This window comes from Chelonia mydas, chromosome 28 (assembly GCF_015237465.2).
Source record: "Chelonia mydas isolate rCheMyd1 chromosome 28, rCheMyd1.pri.v2, whole genome shotgun sequence".
NCBI lineage: Eukaryota > Metazoa > Chordata > Testudines > Cheloniidae > Chelonia > Chelonia mydas.
Window position 1 is genome coordinate 6,999,126 of NC_051268.2, and position 27,789 is coordinate 7,026,914.

The 27,789-nt window shown below is 49.4% G+C and overlaps 3 protein-coding genes across 19 annotated transcripts in view; 2 read left to right on the plus strand and 1 right to left on the minus strand.

Moving 5' to 3' along the window:
* The window catches only part of LOC102933291 (zinc finger protein OZF), a 1,218,290-nt gene that overhangs the window by 1,151,908 nt on the left and 38,593 nt on the right, over nucleotides 1–27,789 (plus strand). The window contains exons 1-3 of one of the 16 annotated variants that reach the window (XM_043537312.1): nucleotides 11,251–11,460; nucleotides 23,977–24,090; nucleotides 24,463–26,179. The exons of 4 other annotated variants lie outside the window; for them this stretch is intronic. In XM_043537312.1, coding sequence (XP_043393247.1) covers nucleotides 24,510–26,174 — 1,665 coding nt within the window. In that variant the 5' untranslated portion in view covers nucleotides 11,251–11,460; nucleotides 23,977–24,090; nucleotides 24,463–24,509 and the 3' untranslated portion in view covers nucleotides 26,175–26,179. Of the gene's footprint in view, nucleotides 1–11,227; nucleotides 11,461–14,905; nucleotides 14,967–16,768; nucleotides 17,696–23,618; nucleotides 23,810–23,973; nucleotides 24,091–24,462; nucleotides 27,027–27,789 lie in introns of those variants that run through there. 11 more of the 16 variants (XM_043537316.1, XM_043537310.1, XM_043537311.1 and 8 more) reach the window with 11 other exon arrangements.
* LOC102934530 (zinc finger protein OZF) overlaps nucleotides 1–27,789 on the minus strand; it is a 1,287,564-nt gene that overhangs the window by 259,395 nt on the left and 1,000,380 nt on the right.
* Nucleotides 1–27,789, plus strand: part of LOC102930400 (zinc finger protein 501) — a 1,110,025-nt gene that overhangs the window by 109,739 nt on the left and 972,497 nt on the right. The gene's annotated exons all lie outside the window — the stretch shown is intronic.

Genomic DNA, 27,789 nt, shown 5'->3' on the forward strand with positions numbered 1-27,789 from the left:
TCCAGGCACTGAGCCTCAGCGGTCCAGCCCTGAGTGAAGTTTTCACCCTTTCCTTCACAAATATTATGGAGCATACAGCACGCAGCTATAAGCATAGGAATATTGTCATCGGTCAGGTCCAGCCTGCCATATAGGCAGCGCCAGCGGGCCTTTAAATGGCCAAAAGCACACTCAACAGTCACTCTGCACTTGCTCAGCCTGTTGTTGAACCACTCCTTGCTGCTGTCAAGATGCCCTGTGTACGGCTTCATAAGCCACGGCATTCAGGGGTAAGCAGGATCTCCCAGGATCACAATGGGTATTTCGACTTCCCCTACAGTGAACTTTTGGTCCTGGAAGAAAGTCCCTGCTTTCAGCTTCCTGAATAGGCCAGTGTTCTGAAAGATAACGTGTGTCTTGCCCCTTTCCGGATCAGTCTGCGTTAATGTCCATGAAACACCCACGGTCATCCACAAGTGCCTGGAGAACCATACAAAAATACCCCTTGTGATTAATGTACTTTGTGGCTAGGTAGTCAGGTGCCAGAATTGGAACGTGTGTGCTATCTGTCCCCCTCCACGGTTAGGGAAAGCCATCCACAATGTCACACACATTGCCCAGAGTCTCAGTCTTTCAGAGCAGGATGCAATTAATGGCCCTGCACACTTGTCAACATGCCTCCAATGGTCGACTTTCCCACTCCGAACTGGCTAGCGACCAATTGGTAGCAGTCTGGAGTAGCCAGCTTCCAGAGTGCAATTGCCATGCGCTTCTCCAATGACAAGGCAGCTCTCATTCTCTTAAAAAGAACAGGAGTACTTGTGGCACCTTCGAGACTAACAAATTTATCTGAGCATAAGCTTTTGTGGGCTACAGCCCACTTCATCGGATGCATAGACTGGAACATGTAGTAAGAAGATATATATATATACACATACAGAGAATGAGGAAGTTGCCATAGAAACTGTAAGAGGCTAATTAATTAAGATGAGCTATTATCAGCAGGAGAAAAAAAACTTTTGTAGTGATAATCAAGATGGCCCATTTAGACAGTTGACAAGAAGGCGTGAGGATACTTAACATAGGGAAATAGATTCAATATGTGTAATGACCCAGCCACTCCCAGTCTCTATTCAAACCCAAGTTAATAGTATCTAGTTTACATATTAATTCAAGCTCAGCAGTTTCTCTTTGGAGTCTGTTTTTGAAGCTTTTCTGTTGCAAAATTGCCACCCTTAAAACTTTTACTGAGTGGTCAGAGAGGTTGAAGTGTTCTCCTATCGGTTTTTGAATGTTCTGATTCCTGATGTCAGATTTGTGTCCATTTATTCTTTTGCATAGAGACTGTCCGGTTTGGTATCTACCAATGTGATATATACCATCATGTGCCAGCTATGCCCCTCTGCTATGTACATTGGCCAAACCAGACAGTCTTCAAGTTCATTGTTGGCTTAAGTGGTTCTTCATTGGGCACTTAATTTGCACACTCCTTTCTCAAGAAGCCTTTACAAAGGCTACTTAAAAATCAAGCAAGTACATAGCCAATATTCATAATTTCAAATACAAAATGATACATGCATACAAATAGGATGAATAGATTCAGTAGAGCATAATCTTCACAGAGATTTGTTACATGGCATGTAGCATGAAACATATTCCAGTTCCGTCATATACATACATTCATAAGCATATTTCCATAAAGCCTTGGGGGGGGGCGCACCGTCACAATATGAAGCAGTGTCTATGGGACAAAAGCGCGAACACTCTGGATGAGGTGGTGTCTCCAGCTGATGCCTTCAAGCAGAACCAGGCATCTATTGAGTGTAAACCACAGAAAGGGAAGTTTAAACCTGGTGGGAAGCAGGGTTCCCATTTTACCCCTGGGAAAAAGGAGGGTGGCTGGGAAGCTGGGCACTCATCCCCCAAACCATTCCTCTAATCCCCATCCCAAACCTCCTGTGAAAACAGAAGAGCCAAAAAGGTGCTATCACTGTAATTCACCTGAGGAATAAATGCCCTGTTCTGAGAGGAAGCAGACAACAACTAGCCCGTGTTAATTCTGCTGTCCTCAACACAGGCGCTGGACACTTATCGTCTTGGTTTTGTGAGATTACCCTCTGCAGAAACCATAATAAACTTGGTCTGCTGAGAGAAAGGGGAAACTGAGGCACACAACCTCATTGCATTGATGGCTAAATGCCAAGATACCTACACTCTAGAAAATATTAATATCTGTATTGAGCTAGTACCAGTTGGAAAAGCAGAAGGATTAACAACGCTGCACAGATACAGAGAGAGACTTTCTAGCAAGCCAGAGATGGCATACTGGCTAATTTTGAGATCATCAGACTGATCCAGAAAGTGTTAAAAGATACACAGAACTTTGCAAGAGCACATGTGGGAAACACTACCAGGTTTAGCAACACTGGGAGTTCTGTGGTCAAAACCTAAGAAGGACCTTGGGCACACTGCCTCCGCATCAGACAGTGACTAACACTCCTGTGGTAAACTAAGGAGGAAGTGTGGCACTCTGGATTGCAAAAGCAACACCCTGGCACCCCCATAGTTACCGTGGTGATAGGATTGCAATATGCTTTTGTACAAAGTATGCCTTGGGAGGTATCATTTTGAAAGCCCTAATCTGTTCAACATTAATGTCTTGTTGGGTTGTTTGAAGCATTGCTACATGTGTTACTGAGAAATGTTACGCTGTTGGGAACACCCACAACAAGCCTTTCAGTTACAACAAAGTAGCCGCCATCTACAGCCAGAGGGCACCAATGGCTCATCAACCCACCATCCACTAGCGCACGAGAACACTTGGAGAAGGCATGTATGCCACGGGGGTGGATTAACACAGGTCACAAGAAGGATCTTTCTAGCAAGCTGGAAGAAGGTATAAAGAGAAGAGAGAGTGACATCGTCACTTGGGCTCTCGCCCTCCCTCCCATCTCAACATCTGGAGGGACGTCTGGAAGGACAAAGACTGAACTGGGGAGTTTGGTTTCCAGGCTGGAAAAGGGGCCAGTCTGTGTACTGAGGAACTGTTACCTGCTCGCACCAGCTGTCAGGGTGAGAAAAAGCTGTTTGAGCCAACTCTTCCTTAGAATAAAAGTTTAGATTTACAATGGGTTGTTTCTATTTTTATTTCTTAGGATAACTAACTTTGACCTTTATGCTTACCAACTTATAATCACTTAAAAATCTATCTTTCTATAGTTAACAAACTTATTTTAATGTTTTTATCCTTACCAGGAGTTTGTCTAAAGCAAAGGTGGGCAAACTATGGCCCGCGGGCCACATCCGGCCCACAGGACTGTCCTGCTTGGCCCCTGAGCTCCTGGCTGGGGAGGCTCACGCCCGGCCCCTCCCACGCTTCTCCCCCTCCCCCGCAGCTACGCCACTGCTCTGTGGGGAGCGCTCTGGCCTGCCGCACCTGCCAGCGCCACGGCTTGCACTCGCCCACCTCCCAGGCTTTCTAATAAGCCTGTCCTGCCACTCTGAGTGGCATGGTAAGGGAGCGGGGAGCAGGGGAGTTGAGATAAGGGGCAGAGGGTCCTGGGGGGGCAGTCAGGGGGACAGGGAGCAGGGGGCGGGGTCCCGGGGGGGTGGTTAGGGGAGGGGGGGTCCCAAGGGGCGATCAGGGAACAGGGAGCAGGGGGCGGTTGAATGGGTGGAGGTTCTGGGGGGGGCGGTCAGGGGATGGGAAAGGGGGGTTGGATAGGTGTGGGAGCCTTGGGGGGCCTGTCAGGGGGCAGGGGTGTGGATAGGGGTCGGGGCACTCAGGGGACAGGGAATGGGGGGGCAGAGTTAGATATGGGGCAGAGTCCCAGGGGGGCGGTCGGTCCCGGGAGGGGGCAGTCAGGGGACAAGGAGCAGGGGCGTTGGATAGGTTGGGGGCTCTGAGGGGGGCAGTCAGGGGGCAGGAAGTGTTGTGGGGGGTGTCATAACCATAGAGGTAGCCTAAATTTTCTCCTTACCTGTAAGGGGTTAAGAAGCTCAAGTAACCTGTTTGGCACCTGACCAAAGGAACCAATGGGGACAAAAGATACTTTCAAATCTGGTGGTGGGGGAGAGGTTTTGTTTTGGGTTCTTTGTTTCTGTGGCCGTTCGCTCTTGGGACTAATTGGGACCGGACACCAATCCATGTTCTCCAAATCTTTGTGAACAAGTCACTCATATTTCAAACTTGTAAGTAACAGCCAGGGAAGGCGTATTAGTCTACCATTGTTTTCTCAACTTGTGAATTTTCCCTTTGCTAGACGGAGGTTTAGCCCTGTCTTGTTGTAACTTTGAAACTAAGGCTAGAGGGGGTTCCTCTGTGCTCTTCGAATTTTCTGCTACTCTGTAAGGTTAACTACCAGCCTAAGTTTACAGAGGTGATTCTTTTACCTTTTTCTTTTTAAATAAAATCCTTCTTTTTAAGAACCTGACTGATTTTTCCATTGTTCTAAGACCCAGGGGTTTGGGTCTGTAGTCCCTTTGTAACCTGTTGGTGAGAATATATGCTCAAGCCTTCCCCAGGAAAGGGGGTGTAGACTTGGGGGAATATTTTTGGGGAATAGGACTCCAAGTGGTCCTTTCCCTGAATGTTTGTTAAACCACTTGGTGGTGGCAGCGATCCCAAGGCAAGAAAGGAATCTGTGCCTTGGGAAAGTTTTAACCTAAACTGGTAAGAATAAGCTTAGGGGGTCTTTCAGGCAGGTCTGTACCCCAGAGTTCAGAGTGGGGAAGGAACCCTGGGGGGGTGAGGGCCAGGCTTTTTGGGGAGGCACAGCCTTCCCTACCGGGCCCTCCATACCATTTCACAACCCTGATGTGGCCCTCAGGCCAAAAAGTTTGCCCACCCCTGGTCTAAAGTGCTTGAGAAATCTGCTCAGGTTACAAAGGCTGGGTCATGTCCACTTTCCTTTGACAAAGTGGCAAACTAGGTAATGAACTTACAGTAGCCAGGCTTCTGACCAGTGCAAAATGGGACAGTTCTGGGGTGCAAGGCTGGGGAGCTGGGGGAATTGGCTGGAACCTATTGATGGTTCATGAGTGGCTGGGAGATCATTCGTGTAACACAATTGGGTGTGTCCCTGTCTGTGGATGGCTGTGTACGTCCAGTGCCTGTTAAAAGCTTGGAGCTTCACCATCAGCATCACAGTGTGAGGCAACCCAGGTGGGTAGGTTTGGAGGGCTCAGAAGTCCCCGGAGTTCAGGTTTCACCCTGGGGACCCCATCACCCACAGGCAGTGCAATCCACACTAAGGCAGTTGGATATTTTCAACATTGAAACCAAAATAAACATTTTTCATGTTTAAGCTACAACCCCGAAGCCAAATTAAATCTTCCTCCTTAGATTTCATGATTGCTAAACCCTTCTCCTTCCCCCTCCCTACCCAGATAGAGACCTCACTGGGGCTTTAATAAGCAGAAATTTAACAGCTTGTCACTGAATAGTTTACAGTTAACAGTTTAGTTTCTTCAGACTTCACAGAATGGGCAGGAGACATTCAAGCATTTCAGAGGGCAGAGTTTGAGGGACATTTAGATTTGGAGACGTTTTCTATCTGGTGCGTTCCCTGTGTGCATTCCACAGGTGATCAACACTGGTGCGCACACACTGAGCCACAGTCACACCCTACGATGATAGGAAAGCCAGGACATCTAGCAGTCCATAAAATGAAAGATAAAAAGTAGGACAAGGAACGCTGAAATGACGAGGGGTTGGAAGTCTCCAGCTCTCGGAGTGTTCGGACTCACGTACCGTAGGGGCAGCAGCTGTAGTCAAGAAACCAAGTGATTGGGCAGCTGGGCCAGCACTCCCCACTGCTGGGTTTTCTCAAGTACAGGGAGACGGAAAAGGCTGCAAAGCCTGTCACTGATGACATGACTTCCTTCCCCAGAGAGGATCAATCTTTCTTAGAAAACTTGTTGACTGGAAAGGTGAAAGAGTTCAGCCTGTATCATGGTCTTTATGGTTGACAATTCCAGCTTACTCCACTTTATGGTGCGTCCCCTGAGATCTCTGGGCAAATCAGGGTGAAGTATGCCTGGGATACCGACAACATGAGCCAATGCAGTTGGAATGAGGCAAACTTTGGGCTAACATCATTTTGAAAAATTCTTCCCTAATCCAGCAGTTTTCTTAAAGTATCTGTTCATGAAAACCACATTCAGTGTAGATGTGTGAACCTCAAAGATAAAAATGAAAGAAAACTAAGGCCAGTTTTGAGGATGTCTCCACAGCCTGGCCTAATGGTTCAATGGCTATGCTTTAATATCTGGCCTTTTCAAAAGGAAAGCGGTCTGACTACCCATAAAAATAACTGGTTGCAGATGTTTTTAACAAAAAGAACAAAACAAAAAACCTAGCAATGGCCTCATGCGTCCATCATCTTTCTTATAAATATATATGGACATCTCATCACAGAGGTCATGTCTTTCCTTTGCTAAGAAGAACTAGGGGAACTCGGTAACCCGTACACTCTAACTGGGAAAAGGTTGCACAACTCTCTCCTTGAGGAGTTGTCCTCTTAACAGAAATTCACTTTAAAACCTGTCAGAATAAACTCCATTTGAAATGGAAATAATTAAAGTCTATACTGATACGTATTCTCATACACATGATTACTCTCCCATATTCCATCACCGCAACCTTTGGAGTACGGTTTTATTTCAGAATTCCTTAGTAATAAGGGGTAAAATACCTCAAATAAGATTTTAAGGATTAGCTACTGTTTCCTAAAGTACTAATGAAAAGAGAAATATAATCAGAAATATACTGGAAAGAAGGAAGTTATCACATAATTAGTCTCTTGTTCGTTAACAAATAATGAACTTTATGTTATTGTTATCAGGGACAATGAAATTAAATATGATCAAAGATTACACAATCTTATAAAATATGTTACCTTCCTTTTGTTCCATTTAATACCAATTTCCACCAAGTGAACCCTTCTGTAAGCTTGTGGTTTACACCCATACAGGTGCCTTTCTTTTCTGGAAGTTAATTTATCTCTGGCTTTTCTGCCATAAGTGTTGGTGGAAGGGGCCTTAAACTATGTGGGAAGGCTTGCAACATGAGAAAAACCAATTCTATTCTATTTTCACACTTTTAATCTTTCCAAGTAGCTGGAGCTGGAGATGTGACGCAAAGACATAAAACACAAGACCAAAACTAAGAGACTAAAGCATAAAATCAGGACTCAGCATTCATATATCCTGCAGTCTGACCTTGGAGCTTGACAGACTCATTCCCTAATGGGTTACCATCACTTACACAGAAGGAAAGTCCTTATTGTCCAACAACACAGACACATTGGGATCCATGAGGAAGGAATGTCCTGAGAAAAAGAAAGGATGCCTTCACTTTGCTTTGTGAAACTTTGGATTCAAACGGTAAAGGACAATTGCTCTCAATCTAACCATGGCATCTTTGGGAGTCTAATCAATGCCACTGAACTAGGGAGTTATGTTCTAAACACAGTTTTACTTGGACCATAGCTCACCAGAGCTTTCATCTCTGCAGTGAAAACCAACTACTGGGTGCCTGCTGTTTTTACGTGTGTTCTTGCCAAATCCTTGGTCGTGATGGGGGTAAATTGACATTTCTCTGGAGAAGAATCCTTTACCAAACCATCCAAAATCTCAGAAGTGCCGGCGAGGAATGGCCTCCCCAAACATGCCTAGTTTATTTCTTTAATCTGATGGAACAGGTCTAAATTAGAAACTAAATATACGTCTGGATGAGAATCACTATACGGTACAAGATGGGGGGGGTTTATTCAAAAAGCATAAACTTTCTGCAGCTGTCCCACATTAAACACTCATTTCATTTTAAACACATTGGAAGCATTACAAAGGGTGTGTTTAACAACAACAAAAACACTTCTATTTCCTCCACATCTGCATTGCTAGAGACAGTACTTCTCTCTGTTAGGATTAGCTAGGAGATATCTTCAGGAGTAACAACCTCTAGGGCCTGGGTAACAACTAGGGTTGTCAACCCTGCCATAGTGGCTGGAAGTCTCCCAGAATTGGCCTCAATCTCCTCTGTCTCCTAGGTGCAGGGATGGCCAGGGGGTCTTGGCGCACTGCTCCTGCCCAGAGCGCCCACTCCGCAGCTCCCATTGGCCGGGAACTGTGGCCAATGGGAGTTGTGGGGGCGGTGCCTGTAGGGAGGGGCAGCACACAGAGCCGCCTGTCACGGGTCTCAGTCACAACTGAGGATACCAAATTCAGGACAAACTGCTCAGAAATAGGGCAGACACACCCCAAAACTGGTGGTTATTCTCCCATAAGATATACCAGACCAGCAAGAAATGTAAACTTCTGTTTTGCCACACTGGCTAACAAGAAGTCAGAAAAGCAGTTTCCATAGGTATTCCAGTCTTTGTAGCACCAAAAACCAAAAACACTAAACTTAATGATGAGTGGTTATTTAAAACCAATTTAATCAAGCAAAGGGTTTTTCGGATTCCAAAGGACAAGCCACACCCCCAGGTCAATATATAACTCAGATCTAACCCAATAATCACGCTGTTGCCAGTGCTTTAGTATCTCAAATCTAAAGGTTTATTTGTAAAAAAAAAAAAAAAAGAAAGAGAGATGAAAGTTAAACCTGGTTAAAAGAATCAAATACATAAATAATTGCAACATTCTTGGATTAGGCTTGTAACTGTGATGGAATAAACTGATGGCTTAAGTCAAGTCTCTGGTTGCTTCCAAATCATTGAAGGTCCTCAGGCCCTTGGTGAGAATACTCCCATTAGTATAAGTTCATAGTCCAGAGGTCTGAGCAGGAAAGAGGCAAAATAGAGATGTTTCCAGGGTCTTCTATAGCTTGTGCCAAATGAAAGGAAACCCATTGCTCTAGTTTGCAGAAAATTACAAGTAACAAGATGGGGTTTGGAGTCATGTGGGCAAGTCTCATGTCTATGCATTGTTTGCTTAGGCCTTGCCTACATTCCCAAGTTTTGTCGCCAAAACTGCTCTATGTCGACCCAACCAGTGAGTGCATACACACTGCAAGGCGACTTTTGTCAGGGAAAATGCCTGGTTTTGGCGACAAAATACATCCACCTTCAAGAGAGATTTATGTCTTTTTCCTCTACGTTCTTGTCGACAAACTGCAAGTGTAGACATCACGCTTCATTTCATCGCTTTAATTGACCTTCAGGAGCTGTCCCACAATGCCCATCCTGACCGCTCTGGTCAGCGGTTTGAACTCCACTGCCCTGTAGCCAGGTAAACAACCATCCGTCCCTCCCTCTTAGAAGCCCCAGGAATTTCTGAACTTCCGTTTCCTGTTTGCTCGGTGTGGAGAGGTCTCATCACTTCTTCCCAGGTGACCATGGCAGATTATTGCAGCAAACGCTGTCCCGCCTGAACCACTGCGGAGCTGTTGGATCTGCTCAGTGTATGGGGAGAGGAGGCTGTGCAGTTCCAGCAGCGCTTGAGCCATAGGGATTGGGATACCTACTGGCAGATTTCTTGAGGCTTGTGTGAAAAGGGTTATGATAAGGACACACTGCAGTGCAGAGTGAAGATAAAGGAGCTGAAGCAGACGTACCATAAGGCGAGGGAGTCAAACCGTCCTTCAGGTGCTGCACCTAAGACCTGCCGGTTCTATAAGGAACTGGATGCTGTCCTCGGTGGCGAACCCACCTCCATCATGAAGAGGCCTGTGGGTACTTCGGAGGGCACAGAAGCGGCAGAAAGGGGACTTAACCCAGACGATGAAGTCTTGGATGAAGAGGTGGAGTTAGATGAGGATGTGCAGCTCCTGGCGGAGTCGCCCGGTGGGGCAGGAAGCCAGGAACTGTTCTCCATTCCAGAGGTGTCTAGCCAGTCTCAGCAGTTGCTCTCCGGGGAGCAAGAAACAGAAGAGGAAACGCCTGGTAAGTGGCTGTGGCCTGTGTAGTGCAGAGGTGGGTTCAGGGTTTAGAAATGTGAGAGGCTGGCTGTGTGTCTGTGAGCTGGATGTTTCCCTGTGTAGCTAATCGGTACTGTGCAACAGGGTGTTGATGCACACCGAGATCTCACGGGAATCCTCCAGAGAGATCTCCAGGAAAGCTTCCCGGAGGTAATCGGCAATCCTGTGCCAAAGGTTCTTTGGCAGAGCAGCTTTGTTCCTTCCCCCACTGTAGGAAACTTTCCTGTCTCATATGCACTTTTCATAGACGAGTCCGTTCAGTATTATTAGGTCAATACCATCTAGTCCTGGTGACTTATTAATGTTTAAATTATCAATTTGTTCCAAAACCTCCTCTATCAGCACCTCACTCTGGGAGTTTTCCTCAGATTTGCCAGCTACAAAGAACAGCTTAGGTGTAGGAAAGTCCCCCACCTCCTCTGCAGGGAAGATTGATGCAAATGATTCATTCAGCTCCCCTGCAATAGCCTTGGCTTCATTGTGAGCTTGTTCAGCACCTCAATCATCCAGCGGGCCCACTGATTGTCTGGCAGGCTTCCTGATGCTGATGCACTTCAAAAAATTGGTGTTAGTTTCAGTGACTTTTGCTAGTTGCTCTCATTCTTTTTTTGGCCTGCCCAAGGATACTTTTACACTTGATTTGCCGAGTTTACGCTCCTTTCTATATTCCTAAGTAGGGTTTGACTTCCAATTTTTTAAGGATGCCTTTTTTGCCTTTAACTGCCTTAGCCGTGGTGGTATTTTTCAATCCTCTTACTGTTTTCCCCCCTTTCGGGATACACATTCATTTTGAGCGTCCGGGGGCGGGACGCGCAGGGGGCGGGGCCGGGAGGACGGTTGGACACGGGGGCGGGGCCGGGGGACGGTTGGGGGCGGGGCCGGTCGGACGGTTGGACACAGGGGCGGGGCCGGGGGGGGCGGTTGGACACGGGGGGGCCGGGAGGACGGTTGGACGCGGAGGGGGCGGGGCCGGGAGGACGGTTGGACGCGGGGGCGGGGCCAGGGGGGCAGTTGGACGCGCAGGGGGCGGGGCCGGGGGGACGGTTGGACCCGGGGGCGGGGGGCGGTTGGACACGGGGGGGGGCGGGAGGACCCGGGGGCGGGGCCGGGGGGCGGTTGGACGCGGGGGCGGGGCCGGGGGGCGGTTGGTTCGATCCCCAGCGGGCGGGACGCGCGGACACGAGAGTTCGCCTGAGGCGCGGGAAGGCGCCGGCGGGGGGCGGGGCCGGGGGGCGGGGTCAGGCTGACCCCGGGGCCCGCCCTGCCCTGGGCCGGAGGAGGCGGAAGCGGCCCCCGGGGCAGGCTGGGAGATGTAGTGCCTGACTTTCCCGGGAGCGGAAGTGACGTTGGACGGGGGAGGCGGAGCCGGGCTGGGCTCGCGCGGGGCCGGGGAGCGGTTGGGGCCGTTGGAGCTCTGGGCATGCGCAGATCGCGGCGGGGCGGGGGGGCGCGAGCCCTTCGTTAACCCCCCCGTGCCCGGCCCGGGCCCCGCTCCCGCCGGAGCCTCCCTGGGGCCGCCCCGGGCTCCGCCCGCCCCGCTGCGGCGCTGCAGCCTCCAGGTACCGGAGCGACCCCGGGGGCGGGGCCGGGCGGTGACTCTGCCCCGTGTCCGGGGGGGACCCGGCCTCTGGCAGCGCCGGGATCTGCCCCCGGGGGGAGACCGGGGGGGGCAGGAAAAGGGGGGTGGGGGGAGACCGGGGGCGGAGGGGGAAATCTCGGACGTGGCCGGTGGGGGGGGAGGAGCCGGGGCCCCCCGGGGAGCGGGGAGAGATGGGGGGGGCTGAGATCCCCTCGGATTTACCCCTGCCCCCTCCCCTGGGACCCCCCCCCGCTCCCGCCCTGCCCCCTTTCTCTCCCCACAGCAGCGAGCAGCAGCCCGGGTGACCCCCCCAGGGGCTGCAGGGCCCCCAACCCGATCCGGGGACGCGGAGCCCCCGGCTGCGGTCGGGCCCCTGTCGTGCCGGGCTCTGCGCAGACCCTGGCTGAGATCGGGGCCCCCTTGGGACAGGGGCTGCGCGGACACCCCGGGTCTCCCCACCTGCCTGCGACACCCGCCGCTGGCCCATGCCGCCGGCTCGGGGCCCAGGGCTCGGCGAAGGGGCTGGTTCGTGGCCAGGTAGGGGTCCGGGCTCGGGCTGGAGGACCCTGCGAGGTGGGAGGGGGCCGGGCCTTGGGCTGCAGCCCAGCCGGACCATCGACACCCCCATTCCACAGCCCCGCAGCCTGAGCCCCGTGAGCCCCTGTCCGCGGGCACGGGCCGGCCGCCGGTGCCCACCTGCCGCGTAGCCGTGCCCGCAGCGACCGAGGGGCCTTGCCACAAAACCCCAAAGGCTACATCGGGAAATGGTGGGCGGCTACTCTCCATTTTACAGATGGGGAAACTGATGCTCAGAGAGCTGAAGTCATTTGCTCAAGTTTGCGTGGAGAATTTGGGGCGAAACTGGGATCTGAACCCAGATTGTTTGAATTCTTGCCTCTCCCCTTAACCCCAAGCCCAGCGTGTGTGTGCACAGCCTTGTTGTGGTCTGTGTTTGCCTTGCATTGGCTTCCAAGGGAGGCGCAGACATTTCCTTCATGGGAGGTTTTTAAGACCAGGTTGCCCAGGCTGTCTGTGACAGAGCTAGAAATAGATCCCAGTTCGAGTGCCATCATACTGCTGGTTTGGGTATTGAAGGTCTCTGCCACACTGGTGTTTTAAGAAAAGGAGGACTTGTGGCACCTTATAGACTAACCAATTTATTTGAGCATAAGCTTTCGTGAGCTGCAGTTCACTTCATCAGATGCAATGCTGTAGCTCACAAAAGTTTATGCTCAAATAAATTGGTTAGTCTCTAAGGTGCCACAAGTCCTCCTGTTCTTTTTGCGAATACAGACTATCACAGCTGTTACTCTGAAACTGGTGTTTTAGGCACTGATGCAAATCCTTTGTACAGACACAATTTACACTAGTGCAGTCTGATTGGCACGGGTGCACCATGTCCCAATTTGAAGGTTTGGGATGCGGGGGGGGGAAATGACCTCACTGAGGCCTGGGGCTGGCTGAACAGTGCAGCTGGTAACGGAGGGGCAGCAGTGATTGCTGGAGGTACGAGCCAGGAGCACAGCCCCACAGGACTGGACACTGACTTCTCCTGACCCAGGGGACACCCCCCCAGCTGTGTGCAGGGACTGCAGCTGAGCTGCCCTGCCAGGACACCTTGTGCATCCATGGACAAACCACCTCTTCCTGCAGCCTAATACAGTGGGGTCTGGGGACCTTTCCAAGCTGTGAGTGTCGGGGCTCTGGAGTTTGCAGGGTCTGTTCCTGGCTCTGTCACGGACCTGCTTGGTGACCTTGGGGAAGTCCCAGCCCTCTCTGTTTTCCTCCTACCCATTGTCTACTTGGCTTGTGATCTCTTTGGGGGAAGGACTGTCCCTCTCTGTCTGTGCAGTGCCCAGCACAATGGGGGTGCTGATCTCAGTCAGGTTCTCTGCCATGTGCAGCACAATGGGGCCCTGATCTCCATCAGTGTCTGTGCAACGCAAGGCACAGTTTATAGACTCATGGACTTTAAGGCCAGAAGGGACCATCATGATCATCTAGTCTGAGCTCCTGCACATCGCAGGCCACAGAACCTCCCTGTAGTAGACCCCTAACCTCTGACTGAGTTAATGAAGTCCTCAAATCATGATTTACAGACTTCAGCTTACAAAAAAATCCACCATTTACACAAGTTTAAACCTCCAAATGACCCATGCCAAGCCCCAACTACCTGAAAGGGGGTTCCAAAGAGGATGGCTCTAGACTGTTCTCAGCGGTAGCAGACGACAGAACAAGGAGTAATGGTCTCAAGTTGCAGGGGGGGAGATTTAGGTTGGATATTAGGAAAAACTTTTTCCCTAGGAGGGTGGTGAAGCACTGGAATGCGTTACCTAGGGAGGTGGTGGAATCTCCTTCCTTAGAAGTTTTTAAGGTCAGGCTTGACAAAACCCTGGCTGGGATGATTTAATTGGGGATCGGTCCTGCTTTGAGCAGTGGGTTGGACTAGATGACCTCCTGAGGTCCCTTCCAACCCTGATATTCTATGATTCTCATCCCCGTGAGGAAAAACAAAGTACAGGCTGCCTGGGAAGGTCCCTTCAAGGTTGTCAAGCAGCTAAATGAGGTAAACTGTGTGGTGGAGCTGTCAAACCAGGCGCATCAGCGCCGGGTGTTCCATGTGAATACGATGAAGCCATATTATGACCGGGGGATGTGGTGTTGGCTGTGTGCGGACATTGGGAGGAGCAGGGAGATGACCCTTTAGTAGATCTGTTCCCTGCTACCGGAGCTGGTTTCCCCCCTGGAAACAATTCCCCTCTCAGATCAGCTGACTCCTGCCCAGCAAGCTGAGATTAGAGGGGTCCTGCATCTGTACCGACAGCTGTTTTCCAACCAGCCTGAATATACTAATCTGACTGTCCACCGGGTGCAGACAGGATCACATTCCCCTGTAAGATGCTCCCCCTTCCGCGTCACAGGGAAAACTGCTCAGGGCTTGGAAAGAGAGGTCAGGGACATGCTGGCTTTGGGGGTGATCCAGCCATCTGCCAGCCCTTGGGCCCTGCCAGTGGTGCTGGTCCCCAAAAAGGACGGGTCGGTCCGGTTCTGTGTGGACTATCGGAAGCTCAATGCCATCACTATATCTGATGCCTACCCCATGTCCAGGTCTGACGACCTCCTAGACAAACTGGGAGGTATGTGATAAATGTGAAGACCCTGCCTCTGTCTGTCAGTTGGAAGACACAAATGTCTCTCTTTCTACCCTCTGATGCCTCCTGGCTGCTCTAAGCAAGGTCGGGGTGGGACTCAGTTAACATGTGCCTCCCGTAGCTTCCATTTACCTGGTGCTGCTGTTCCGTGAATAGTGAGGTTGTGACTGGGGCAGCAGGTCCTGAGTGTTGGACTCTTGCTCTTTCAGGGGCCGGTGACCTTCAAGGAGGTGGCTGTGTATTTCACTAGGGAAGAGGGGGCTCTGCTGGACCAAACTCAGAGATCCCGACAGGGATGTCATGCAGGAGAACTATGAGACGGTGGTCTTGCTGGGTAAGGAGTCCTGTCCTCTCGGTTAATAGAAGCCGTGGGGTCTCTAAAGAGCCTGAGTAGTAATAACTTCATACATTTATTCATCACACAAGTTTTGACAAGTTTTCTTGCCCCCCTTTTTCGCCTTACTCCTACCCATGAGTATAACTTTTGGACATGTGCTTTTTTGGTGCCATCAGTCATTTAAAAATTGCATTTAATGTATCCTTATTGGCTACATTAATAACTGTAGCTTTCCTCATTTTAAGAGGAAAATACGCCGCCTGTAGAATTCTAAATTCAGTAAATAGGTGTATGACTCATGCATGGCTTGTGTGACAGTCCGATGAGCTCAGCTTTTGATAGGAGAGCGTATAATGTTGCCATTCAGGACCCCATGTGTGAAGGAGTACAGAGCCATGGGAGTGAAGGAAATGGGCAGGGGAGTAGATAATTCTGGAGTACCAGAACAGAGTGTGTGCATGGTTAGAGCTAAGAAGCAGCAGGGAGGGATGAGGTAGTGAGAGATGAGGAGAGAACACAAGAAACTCCCAAGGTGCTGGGAGGTGGGGATGGCTGAGAATAATGGGAAGAAGAGGATTGGAGTGTGGATGAAGGGCACCTAGGAAGTGGGCTGGGTGGGTCAGTGGGAGGGAGGAGAGGTTTGGGGATGTAGAGCTGTGGGGGATCCAGACCTTTAACCCCGAATGCCTACCCAGGCCATGTTGCTTTAGAGCCTCCACTCCAGTTTTATTTCTGTTCAGTTTCACTTCATTATACATTTTTCTCCCCAAATATTATTTTATCTCTTGACCTCCCTCTCCCTACCCATCTCTATGCACAGGGACCCAGGCTCAAACGGGCACTTTGTTGATGATGTCACAGTGGTAGTTTAGGCTGGGAAATTTTTACAGATATAAGATTACATAGTGGGGTACAACTTGCCCTTCTACATGGCTACTCAAAGTTAATTGAGAATATGAAATTTGGTGAAACACACAAACTTGATTTAATACAGACAGTTAGAATTGATATCATAGGCAAGGATCAATACACATAACGATTAGAGTAAGATAAGTATAGTAAAGAAGGTCTAGCACTGTGCACACTTACAAGTTATGGACACCATTGGAAACAAAGATGGAGGGGCAAGGGAGGCGGTCAAAAGGGAGGCCCTGCTTCAGTTTATATTGTCTTGGGGATCTGACAAAATGGAAAAATGGTAACTGGGAGAGGTAATTTATTCACTTTTTTAAGGTAATAGTATACCCTATCTGCTCCTTTACTCTGATTGCAATAATGTCAATCGCTGCCCCAGCTGATATGCGGCCTTTGGGAAGTCCATAATTAAGTATCAAGCATCAGGGCTGTCCCTGGCCATTTTGGTGCCCTACATAGCCCCCTTGCAGGTGGGGGCAGGGGGGAGTGCTGGACCAGGTCTCCATAGGGGGGCAGAAGCAGCCTTGGAGGATAGGCGGGAACCGCCCCCCAGAAGGAGCCGGCAGTGCGGAGTGGGTTGGGGCCGGGTCGCTCCACTTCCTGCCACCCGGTGAGTACAGGGCAGGTCCGAGCCCACAGTCATGGGGCGGTGGGAAGTGGAATAATCTGGCCCCAGCCCGCAGCGCTCTGCTCTTCTGGCTCCCAGCCAAAGGGTAGGGGGAAACTGCCCCCAGTCACCGGTGTCACGGAGCGGGCTAGGGTCGGGTTACTCCACTTACTGCCACCTGGTGAGTGCAGGGCACCAGACCACTGCTGCAGTACTCTGGGGAAGGGGTGGAGTGGGGGTGGGGTAGGGGAAAAGCAGGGGCGGGGAAGGAATGGAGTCAGGGTCAATAGGAGTGAGAGTTTGGAGAGAGTCTTGTCCCCCCTCTCCCCATCTGCAGCAGCCACAAGCGATCTTCCCTCCAGGCTCCTTGGATCTTTGAGCCTGGCCCTCCTGAGGTTGCACGGCCCAGTTCTTGTTTCTTACATTCTCCTTTTCTGGAAGAATTCGAGGGTGTTGCTCCCAAAATTTTGTGTTTAATTCCCCAGCCTACTCCACATAGCGGGGGAGTTTAACTCTCCCTCCTATTACACCTGAGTCAGTAGATTTCCTAATTCCCCAAAATGTGCTTTTGCGATGTTACAGTTCTGGGGTAGCTAAGCTTTTGACCTGCCTCCATGGTCTGCTCAAGGAATGCCCTCTCAGGTATCAGGCCTCTAGCCAGCCCCTCTCTATGGGTAGGGACCCATATGCCTCTCCTTTTTGACCAGGGTTTGAGGATTGCAGCTTGTCTTCCACGGTGTTCACTGGACTAAAGTCCAGTTCCTGTGCTTTGCTTTCTCTCCAAGGGCTGTGAGCTGTGTGTGTGTGTGTTAGAGGTGGGTATTTTGGTGATACTTGTATGATGCCAATACACACCTCAGTTTCCCTCTGTGATTGGTATTGCTATGATTATAAAGAGCAGGCGACATGAGGTGTTTTGTCACGTAGCTGTCATGGGGTGATATGAATGGGTCATTAAGGACTGGCTGGGACCATCCTACATCAATGGAATACCCGACAGAGACAAGGGAATAATTCTTACCTGTCCATGGGAGGATCTCTGCTTCGCTAAGTGAAGCATACATGGACTCGTTATGTTTTTGGGAGCAGGAAGAACTGGGCTCGCAGACGCAGGGAGCTCTGCCGGAGCGAAGACAAATGGACAGGCAAAGTGAAAGGAAACCAAACTGTTTTCTACAGCAGCATGGATCAAGGGCATTGGCCAGTATTGATTATATTGTCATCTTTGCTTCTCTGTCCTAATCTAAGGACTTTCCAATGCTGTGTTTCAGTTGACTAATAAACCCTGCTGTGTTTTAAAAGTCTGCCCAGTGTCACAGGAAAAACTTGCTCTGTGCATTGATTGAGGAACAGTCTCTGAAGAGGAGTGTCATTCAGCTGGACCTGCTGGGCAGAGCTCACAGGTTGGAATAGGAGTGTTGAAGCCGGAGGCTCAGTCTCTGGTGTTGAAGCTCCATGGCCCATCCTTGTGGAAGAGTGGGACCCCTTGCGGGTTTCGTGCATTGAATGGGCACCTCCCAAGGACTGTTTATAAGCCTGGGCATTGCACAGATCCTATGGATCCATGACAGCGTGCCTGTGTGCCTGATGGGGAAAAGATATAAAACAAGAAAAGCATCTAAATGTGTAGACAGCAAGTGGCAAAAGACCAGAAGTCTGAAGGGCAGACAATGCGATGTTTATTGGGATTAGTTTCCAAGCAAGCATATTCTGAAGCCGTTCACACCAGTCAGACCCATAGAGTCTGTTCCCCAGTGTTCCCCTGCCCAGCTTTGATGCCAGAGTGTTTACCCTGTATCCCTCTTCAAAACTCTGAGACCACAGAGCCTTGCCTTGCCTGTGTCCCTGTTCCCCATTCCCTGTTCCCAACCCCTTAGCAAGCATCGTTCCAAATTCCCTTCCCCTTCCTGTTTGACCCCAATTTCTATAGTAATATTCTCAACTATAGCTTAACCAATCATTTCACTGAAATTTAACTTAACCAATCCTAACATATTGTAACATAATTCTCTAACCAATTATATTCCACTAATTAACTTCCACCTAGCAAAATTAATTATACAGCAGACAGAAACAATTAGCGAACCAGGCAGAATAACAATAGAAAAGTGGGGACCATAAAGATAAAACATAAAGAAATGAGGGTTTCACAACCATTGATAATGAAGTGATTTCTTGCCAGACAGGATGCTATCCAACTAAGTTTTCTTTAACCATCTTAAGATCCATTTCTTTATCTGGTGGTGATGGGCACTATCCAGACAGGATCGGCTTCCTAACAGCCCAATACCACCTTATTTCAATGTGACTGGTTTGGGATGTGAAAATGTGACCAAACACTTCCAGACTTATGGCTGCCACTACTGCTTAGCCAAAGGCCTTAGCCTAAGAACAAGGCCTCGGACTATCCTAGTGAGAGAAGGCCCATAAACAGACGGACTGTGATTTTGATTATTTGTTTTTATACCCCTGTAAGTAGCTGAGCCCTGGTCTACACTAGGAGTTTAGGTTGAATTTAGCAGCGTTAAATCGATGTAAACCTGCACCCGTCCACACGATGAAGCCCTTTTTTTTGACTTAAAGGGCTCTTAAAATCGATTTCCTTAATCCACCTCTGACAAGTGGATTAACGCTTAAATTGGCCTTGCTGGGTCAAATTTGTGGTACTGTGGACATAATTAGACGGTATTGGCCTCCGGGAGCTATCCCAGAGTGCTTTATTGTGACCGCTCTGGACAGCACTCTCAACTCAGATGCACTGGCCAGGTAGACAGGAAAAGGCCTGCAAACTTTTGAATTTCAATTTCCTGTTTGCATGGTCACCTGCAGCTTGCCACGCTGGCCAGAGCTCATCAGCAGAGGTGACCATGATGGAGTCCCAGAATCGCAAAATCAGCATGGACCGAACGGGAGGTACAGGATCTGATCGCTGTATGGGGAGAGGAATCTGTGCTATCAGAACTCCGTTCCAGTTTTTGAAATGCCAAAACATTTGTCAAAATCTCCCAGGGCATGAAAGACAGAGGCCATAACAGGGACCTGAAGCAATGCCGCATGAAACTTAAGGAGCTGAAGCAAGCCTACCAGAAAACCAGAGAGGTAAACGGCCGCTCCGGGTCAGAGCCCCAAACATGCCACTTCTATGATGAGCTGCATGCCATTTTAGGGGGTTCAGCCACCACTTCCCCAGCCGTGTTGTTTGACTCCTTCAGTGGAGATGGAGGCAATACAGAAGCAGGTTTTGGGGACGAGGAAGATAGCTTGCAACAAGCAAGTGGAGAAACTGGTTTTCCGGACAGCCAGGAACTGTTTCTCACCCTGGACCTGGAGGCAGTCCCCCCCCAAACCCACCCAAGGCTGCCTCCCGGACCCGCCAGGCGGAGAAGGGACCTCTGGTGAGTGTACCTTTTAAAATACTATACATGGTTTAAAAGCAAGCATGTTTAATGATTAATTTGCCCTGGCATTTGCAGCTCTCCTGGATGTACTCCCAAAGCCTTTGCAAAAGGTTTCTGGGGAGGGCAGCCTTATTCCACCCACCGTGGTAGGACACTTTACCACACCAGGCCAGTAGCACATACTCGGCAATCATTGTAGAACAAAGCATTGCAGTGTATGTTTGCTGGCATTCAAACAACATCCGTTCTTTATCTCTCTGTGTTATCCTCAGGAGAGTGATATCATTCATGGTCACCTGGTTGAAATAGGGTGCTTTTCTTAAGGGGACATTCAGAGGTACCCGTTCCTGCTGGGCTGTTTGCCTGTGGCTGAACAGAAATGTTCCCTGCTGTTAGCCATGGGGGTGGGGGGGGGGGTGAGGGGCTAGCCACGTGGTGGGGGGAGGCAAAATGCGACCTTGGAATGAAAGCACATGTGCTATGTATGTAATGTTAACAGCAAGGTTTACCTTGAAAGAGTGTAGTCATTGTTCTAGAAAATGTCTTTTTAAATACCACTGCCTCTTTTTTTTTTTTTTTTTTTTCCTCCACCAGCTGCATGTGTTTCAAGGATCACAGAATCTTCACCTTCGCAGAGACTAGTGAAGATTAGAAGGTGAAAAAAACGCACTCGTGAGTAAATGTTCTCTGAGCTCATGCTGTCCTCCCACACTGACATAGCACAGACGACTGCGTGGAGGCAGACAATGTCAGAGTGCAGGAAAGCACAGTATGACCGGGAGGAGAGGTGGCGGGCTGAAGAGAGGGCTGAAGCTGAAAGGTGGTGGCAGCGTGATGAGAGGAGGCAGGATTCAATGCTGAGGCTGCTGGAGGATCAAACCAATATACTCCAGCGTATGGTTGAGCTGCAGGAAAGGCAGCAGGAGCACAGACCGCCGCTACAGCCCCTGTGTAACCAACCGCCCTCCTCCCCAAGTTCCATAGCCTCCTCACCCAGACGCCCAAGAACGCGGTGGGGGGGCCTCCAGCCACCCGGCCACTCCACCCCAGAGGATTGCCCAAGCAACAGAAGGCTGGCATTCAATAAGTTTTAAAGTTTTAAACTTTTAAAGTGCTGTGTGGCCTTGTCCTTCCCTCCTCCACCACCCCTCCTGGTGCTTCTCTCCTCCACCACCCCTCTTGGGCTACCTTGGTAGTTATCCCCCTATTTGTGTGATGAATGAATAAAGAATGCATGAATGTGAAGCAACAATGACTTTATTGCCTCTGCAAGCGGTGATCGAAGGGAGGAGGGGAGGGTGGTTAGCTTACAGGGAAGTAGAGTGGACCAAGGGGCGGGGGGTTTCATCAAGGAGAAGCAAACAGAACTTTCACACCGTAGCCTGTCCAGTCATGAAACTGGTTTTCAAAGCTTCTCTGATGCGCACCGCGCCCTCCTGTGCTCTTCTAACCGCCCTGGTGTCTGGCTGTGCAAAACCAGCAGCCAGGCAATTTGCCTCAACCACCCACCCCGCCATAAACGTCTCCCCCTTACTCTCACAGATATTGTGGAACGCACAGCAAGCAGTAATAACAGTGGGAATATTGGTTTCGCTGAGGTCTAACCAAGTCAGTAAACTGCGCCAGCGCGCTTTTAAATGTCCAAATGCACATTCTACCACCATTCTGCATTTGCTCAGCCTGTAGTTGAACAGCTCCTGACTACTGTCCAGGCTGCCTGTGTATGGCTTCATGAGCCATGGTATTAAGGGGTAGGCTGGGTCCCCAAGGATAACTACAGGCATTTCAACGGTTATTTTCTGGTCTGGGAATAAAGTCCCTTCCTGCAGCTTTTGAAACAGACCAGATTTCCTGAAGATGCGAGCGTCCTGTACCTTTCCCGGCCATCCCACGTTGATGTTGGTGAAACGTCCCTTGTGATCCACCAGTACTTGCAGCACTACTGAAAAGTACCCCTTGCGGTTTATGTACTCGCCGGCTTGGTGCTCCAGTGCCAAGATAGGGATAAGGGTTCCATCTATGGCTCCACCACAGTTAGGGAATCCCATTGCAGCAAAGCCATTCACTATGACCTGCACATTTCCCAGGGTCATTACCCTTGATATCAGCAGATCTTTGATTGCGTTGGCTACTTGCATCACAGCAGCCCCCACAGTAGATTTGCCCACTCCAAATTGATTCCCGACTGACCGGTAGCTATCTGGCGTTGCAAGCTTCCACAGGGCTATTGCCACTTGCTTCTCAACTGTGAGGGCTGCTCTCATCTTGGTATTCTTGTGCCTCAGGGCAGGGGAAAGCAAGTCACAAAGTTTCTTACGCGTGCGAAAGTTTCGCAACCACTGGGAATCATCCCAGACCCGCAACGCTATGCAGTCCCACCAGTCTGTGCTTGTTTCCCGAGCCCAGAATCGGCTTTCCACTGCATGAACCTGCCCCATTAGCACCATGATGCCCACATTGCCAGGGCCCGTGCTTTGAGAGAAGTCTGTGTCCATGTCCTCATCACTCATGTCACCGCGCTGACGTCGCTTACTCGCCCGGTATCGCTTTGCCAGGTTCTGGTGCTGCATATACTGCTGGATAATGCGCGTGGTGTTTAATGTGCTCCTAATTGCCAAAGTGATCTGAGCAGGCTGCATGCTTGCCGTGGTATGGCGTCTGCGCAGAAAAAAGGCACGGAACGAGTGTCTGCCGTTGCCCTGACGGAGGGAGGGGCAACTGATGACATGGCTTACAGGGTTGGCTTACAGGGAATTAAAATCAACAAAGTGGGTGGCTTTGCGAGAAACTGAATGGCCCCCTCAAGGACAGAACTCAAAACCTGAAGGATAGAACTCAAAACTGGGTTTAGCAGGCCGTTGATTTCACAGAGGGAAGGAGGGAGGGAGGAGAAAATGAATACAAAACAAATCTGGTCTATTTCTTGTTTTGAGCCAGTTCATCTATCTTTATACATCTTGCTGGCAGCAGACTGTGCAATACGACCGCTAGCCATCGTCATCTCCTGGGTGCTCGGCAGAAGACGGTGCAGTATGACGACTAGCCATCATCTGCTGGCTGGAGGTTAAAAGACAGCGCACTGCCGGTAGGACTGAATCGCCACGAGACAAAACAAGGGAAATGACCTGGCTGAGTCACTCCCATGTTTGCCCAGGCGCCCAATTAAAAGAGCACCCAGGACTACGTCAATGACGGCTACCAGTCATACTGCACTGTCTGCTGCCAAAAGGCAATTAACTGCTGCTGTGTAGCAATGCAGTACCACGTCTGCCAGCACCCAGGAGACATATGGTGACGGTTAGCTGAGCGGGCTCCATGCTTGCCGTGGTATGGCGTCTGCACAGGTAACTCAAGAAAAAAGGCGCAAAACGATTGTCTGCCCTTGCTTTCACGGAGGGAGGGAGGGAACGGGGGCTTGACGATATGTACCCAGAACCACCCGCGAGAATGTTTTAGCCCCATCAGGCACTGGGATTTCTACCCAGAATACAAATAGCTGGCAGAGACTGCGGGAACTGTGAGATAGCCACCCACAGTGCAACGCTCCGGAAGTCGACGGTTGCTTCGGTACTGTGGACACACTCCACCGACTACATGCACTTAGAGCATTTGTGTGGGGACACACACAATCAACTGTATAAAACTGCTTTCTACAAAACCGACTTCTATAAATTCGACCTAATTTTGTAGTGTAGACATACCCTGAGTGACAAAAATACACCTAAGTTCTTAAAGTGTAGGCTTTACAGGCAGGCCTCAATATCTATATTCTAACATGGGTTCTACCCCCTCCCCCATTCTGTGTCTGTCTTGTCTATTTAGATTGTAAATTCTTCAGGGCATGGGCCATCTACTATTCTCTGTTTGTACTTTGCCTAGCACAATGGAGACCCACTGTTAGTTGGCCCTTAGGCACTAAGGTAATGCTTATGATTTATAATAAATCTCCTGCCACTTTGAGCCAAGGAAGCTGGCCTTGGGATGTTACTGCTTAAAAAACTAGCTTGGGTTAAAACCATGGTATATTCTTTGTGACAAGTATCACACAAATTCCATTGACCTCCGTTGTTTTCTTTGCCTTGAGTAGGGTTTCCAGTTTCCAAACCTGATGTGATCTCGCAGCTGGAAGGAGGGGAAGAGCCGTGGGTCCCAGACCTCCAGGGCTCTGAGAAAGAAGTGCTCCCGAGAGCTGCCTGCACAGGTGAGGAATTGGTTAAACCAATGCAAAAACTATGCTTGAATACAGGAAATATTTGGGATGCCCTACAAAGACCTTGTGAGCTTTCCTAGTTCAGGATTGTTCCCTGCAGGTGTGAAATCATTACGGCAGATGTCACTCATGGCTTCTCACCTATCCTGACTGACAACTGGCAGCTGGTCCCTCCCCAATCTCGCTTCCCCCTAAGAGTTCTGGGGAGATGTGGACCCAGAACTTATCCCATCTTTTCTCTCCTCTGAGAAAGGGTTTGGGGGAAATCAGCTCCTGATAGGTTTGATCTCTCCCACACACATTTTGGCTTGTTCATCCCTTTTTCCATTCCTCTCTCTGAGATTTCCTTTCTTTCTGGCGCAGGGAGTGACCTGTGTCTGGATTCTCTCTGTCTTCCATCAGGTGACAAGATGGTGAGTGAGAATGAGGAGGAGACACCCCAGCAGGAAGATGCTGAGCAAGGAGAACCACATGGAACATTATCAGGAGGATCCAAAGGAAATGGTTCCAGGAGTTGTGCACTCCCAGAAGAAGCAAAAGTCTGTGAGACTCAGCAGAGGCCAGAGGAAAACTTCAGTAGCCACTCAGACCTTATTACACGCGAGAGAATCAACTTGGAAGAGACACGCTACACAAGCCATGAGTGTGGGAAAAGCTTCAGTGGGACCTCTGACCTTCTCACACATCAGAAAATCCACAGTGGAGAGAGACCATTCATGTGCTCTGAGTGCGGGAAAAGCTTCAATAGGAGCTCCAGCCTCATCAGCCATCAGCAAATCCACACAGGAGAGATGCCCTACACATGCTCTGAGTGTGGGAAAAGCTTCAATCAGAGATCTTCCCTGATCACACATCAGAGAATCCACACAGGAGATATGCCCTACACCTGCTCTGAGTGCGGGAAACGCTTCTATCGGAGCTCAACCTTTACCCGACATCAGCGAATCCACACGGGTGAGAAACCCTACACATGCTCTGAGTGTGGGAAACGCTTCAATGATAGCTCATCCCTTAGCACACATCAGAGAATCCACACGGGTGAGAAACCTTATGCATGCTCTGAATGCGGGAAAAGCTTCAATCATAGCTCACACCTTATCATACATCGTAGAATCCACACAGGAGAGAAACCCTACACATGCTCTGAGTGCGGGAAACGCTTCAGTGATAGCTCATCCCTTAGCACACATAAGAGAATCCACACGGGTGAGAAACCTTATGCATGCTCTGAGTGTGGGAAAAGCTTCAATCATAGCTCACACCTTATCATACATCGTAGAATCCACACAGGAGAGAAACCCTACACATGCTCTGAGTGCGGGAAACGCTTCAGTGATAGCTCATCCCTTACCACACATCAGAGAATCCACACGGGTGAGAAACCTTATGCATGCTCTGAGTGCGGGAAAAGCTTCAATCAGAGATCTGCCCTGACCACACATCAGCGAATCCACACAGGAGAGATGCCCTACACCTGCTCTGAGTGTGGGAAAAGCTTCAATGGGACATCTGACCTTCTCACACATCAGAAACTCCACAGTGGACAGAGACCATTCATGTGCTCTGAGTGTGGAAAGAGCTTCAATAGGAGCTCTTCCCTTATCACTCACTGGAGAATCCACACGGGTGAGAAACCTTATGGATGCGCTGAGTGTGGGAAACGCTTCAATGCGAGCTCACATGTAATCAGACATCGGAGAATCCACACGAGGGAGAAACCTTACGGATGCTCTGAGTGTGGGAAATGCTTCAATTGGAGCTCCAGCCTCATCACACATCAGCGAATCCACACAGGGGAGATGCCCTACATATGCTCTGAGTGTGGGAAAAGCTTCAATCACAGATCTTCCCTGATCACACATCAGAGAATCCACACAGGAGATTTGCCGTACACATGCTCTGAGTGCGGGAAACGCTTCAATCAGAGCTCCCACCTTATCATACATCGCAGAATCCACACAGGAGAGAAACCCTACACCTGCTCTGAGTGTGGGAAACGCTTCAATCAGAGCTCAACCCTTATTAAACATCAGAAAATCCACATGAGAGAGAACTGTAATAAATGCCTTGACTAGGGCTAGCTAAAGATTTTTTTTTTAATGACATTTGCTAGTTACCACATAAAGAAAAGGAGTACTAGTGGCACCTTAGCGATTAACCAATTTATTTGAGCATAAGCTTTTGTGAGCTACAGTACTGAATGCATCCGATGAAGTGAGCTGTAGCTCACGAAAGCTTGTGCTCAAATAAATTGGTTAATCTCTAAGGTGCCACAAGTACTCCTTTTCTTTTTGCGAATACAGACTAACACAGCTGCTACTCTGAAACCTGTAGTTACCACATAGTGATCTTTGCACCATCTTCACCATGGTTTCTCAGCTCCACCAGATGAGTTTCCTGCTTCTGCCTTGTCAGCTCACCCTTCTTTGGGGTCAGTCCTGTGATCTTTTCTGTCAACTCCTTTCCTTTTGAATCATAGGAGTGTGTGTTCCTCCAGGCAGGAATGTTCATCATCTCCAGGTGGGAGAGGGAGGTTTGATCCCCACTAGCTACACTGAGGCAACAAAGTACCCGTGCCTTACATCCACTAGGACTGTACATGGTGTTGGCTGCTCAAGTGAGTGATCTTGGTGTAAAAAGACAATTATAGTGGTAGAGCAGATGCAGCCCAGGTGCAGTGGTTGTCATTGGCTTTCCCCTTGACCTGACCTAAACTTCATCACTTTTCCTAGTCTAAACAAACCCGGAGCATCACAGTTATACTGTTCCCCCATTTCAAAGCAATTGTTAGACATCAATTTCCCCCTTGGGGAACAAACTGTTTCATTCCCAGTTGCTCTGATGTTACTTCAGGTTGTGCTGGAGAGCAGATATCTTTACTACCATTTTCCTCACTTAAAATGTATTGAACTATAACAAAGGGCAGGGATAAGGAAAAATGTTATTTCACGCTCTGTAACAACAGAAGAACATAGGTTAAGGTGGAGGGATTCCCTTATTCCTCATCACCATCCCAATCCTCCTGCTGTTGAATTGGTTAGGTCAATATTTTGTCTAAAGGGCTGGGAAGAGGATTCCTTAGTAAATGACTTGTAACTAAGCAAAATACCCATCCATTTGGCTCCCAAAGCAGTTCTGTCCAGGCTCTGAAGGAGCTCGCTCCTGAAGATATCTCCTGCCTAATCAGGTGCATGTTGCCTATTATTTGGGAAATGCAATCCCTATCTAGGTAGGGATGCAAAAAATGGAAGTGACGTTTCTGTTCAGCTCACCCCTGGGAGATCCTACAAACGTGTAGAAAATGAAATCCATGTGGAATGGGATATACCTGCAGAAAGACACCTATTTTTAATAGATACCTAACATTTGGTGTCTTACAGGGATTCTAAGCAGCACCTGTATTTAGTCCCTAATTTATATCTGTGCCACCAGATTAAAGAAATAAAAGGGCATATTTGGGGGAGTTATACCTCACTATCGCTACTGATATGTTGTACGCTAGGTGAAGAATTCTAGTCCAGAGAAGTGTAAATTACTCCAAGGAAGGTCAAAGATATGACAAGAACTCAGGTAGAAATTGCACGTACTAGGGGTTGATTTTCACCCCAGAGATGGACGCTATGGTGACCTGTGGCCCAGGTAAACTATTTTTAGAACGCTGCTCCCTAGTGAAGTGGCACTGATCACACT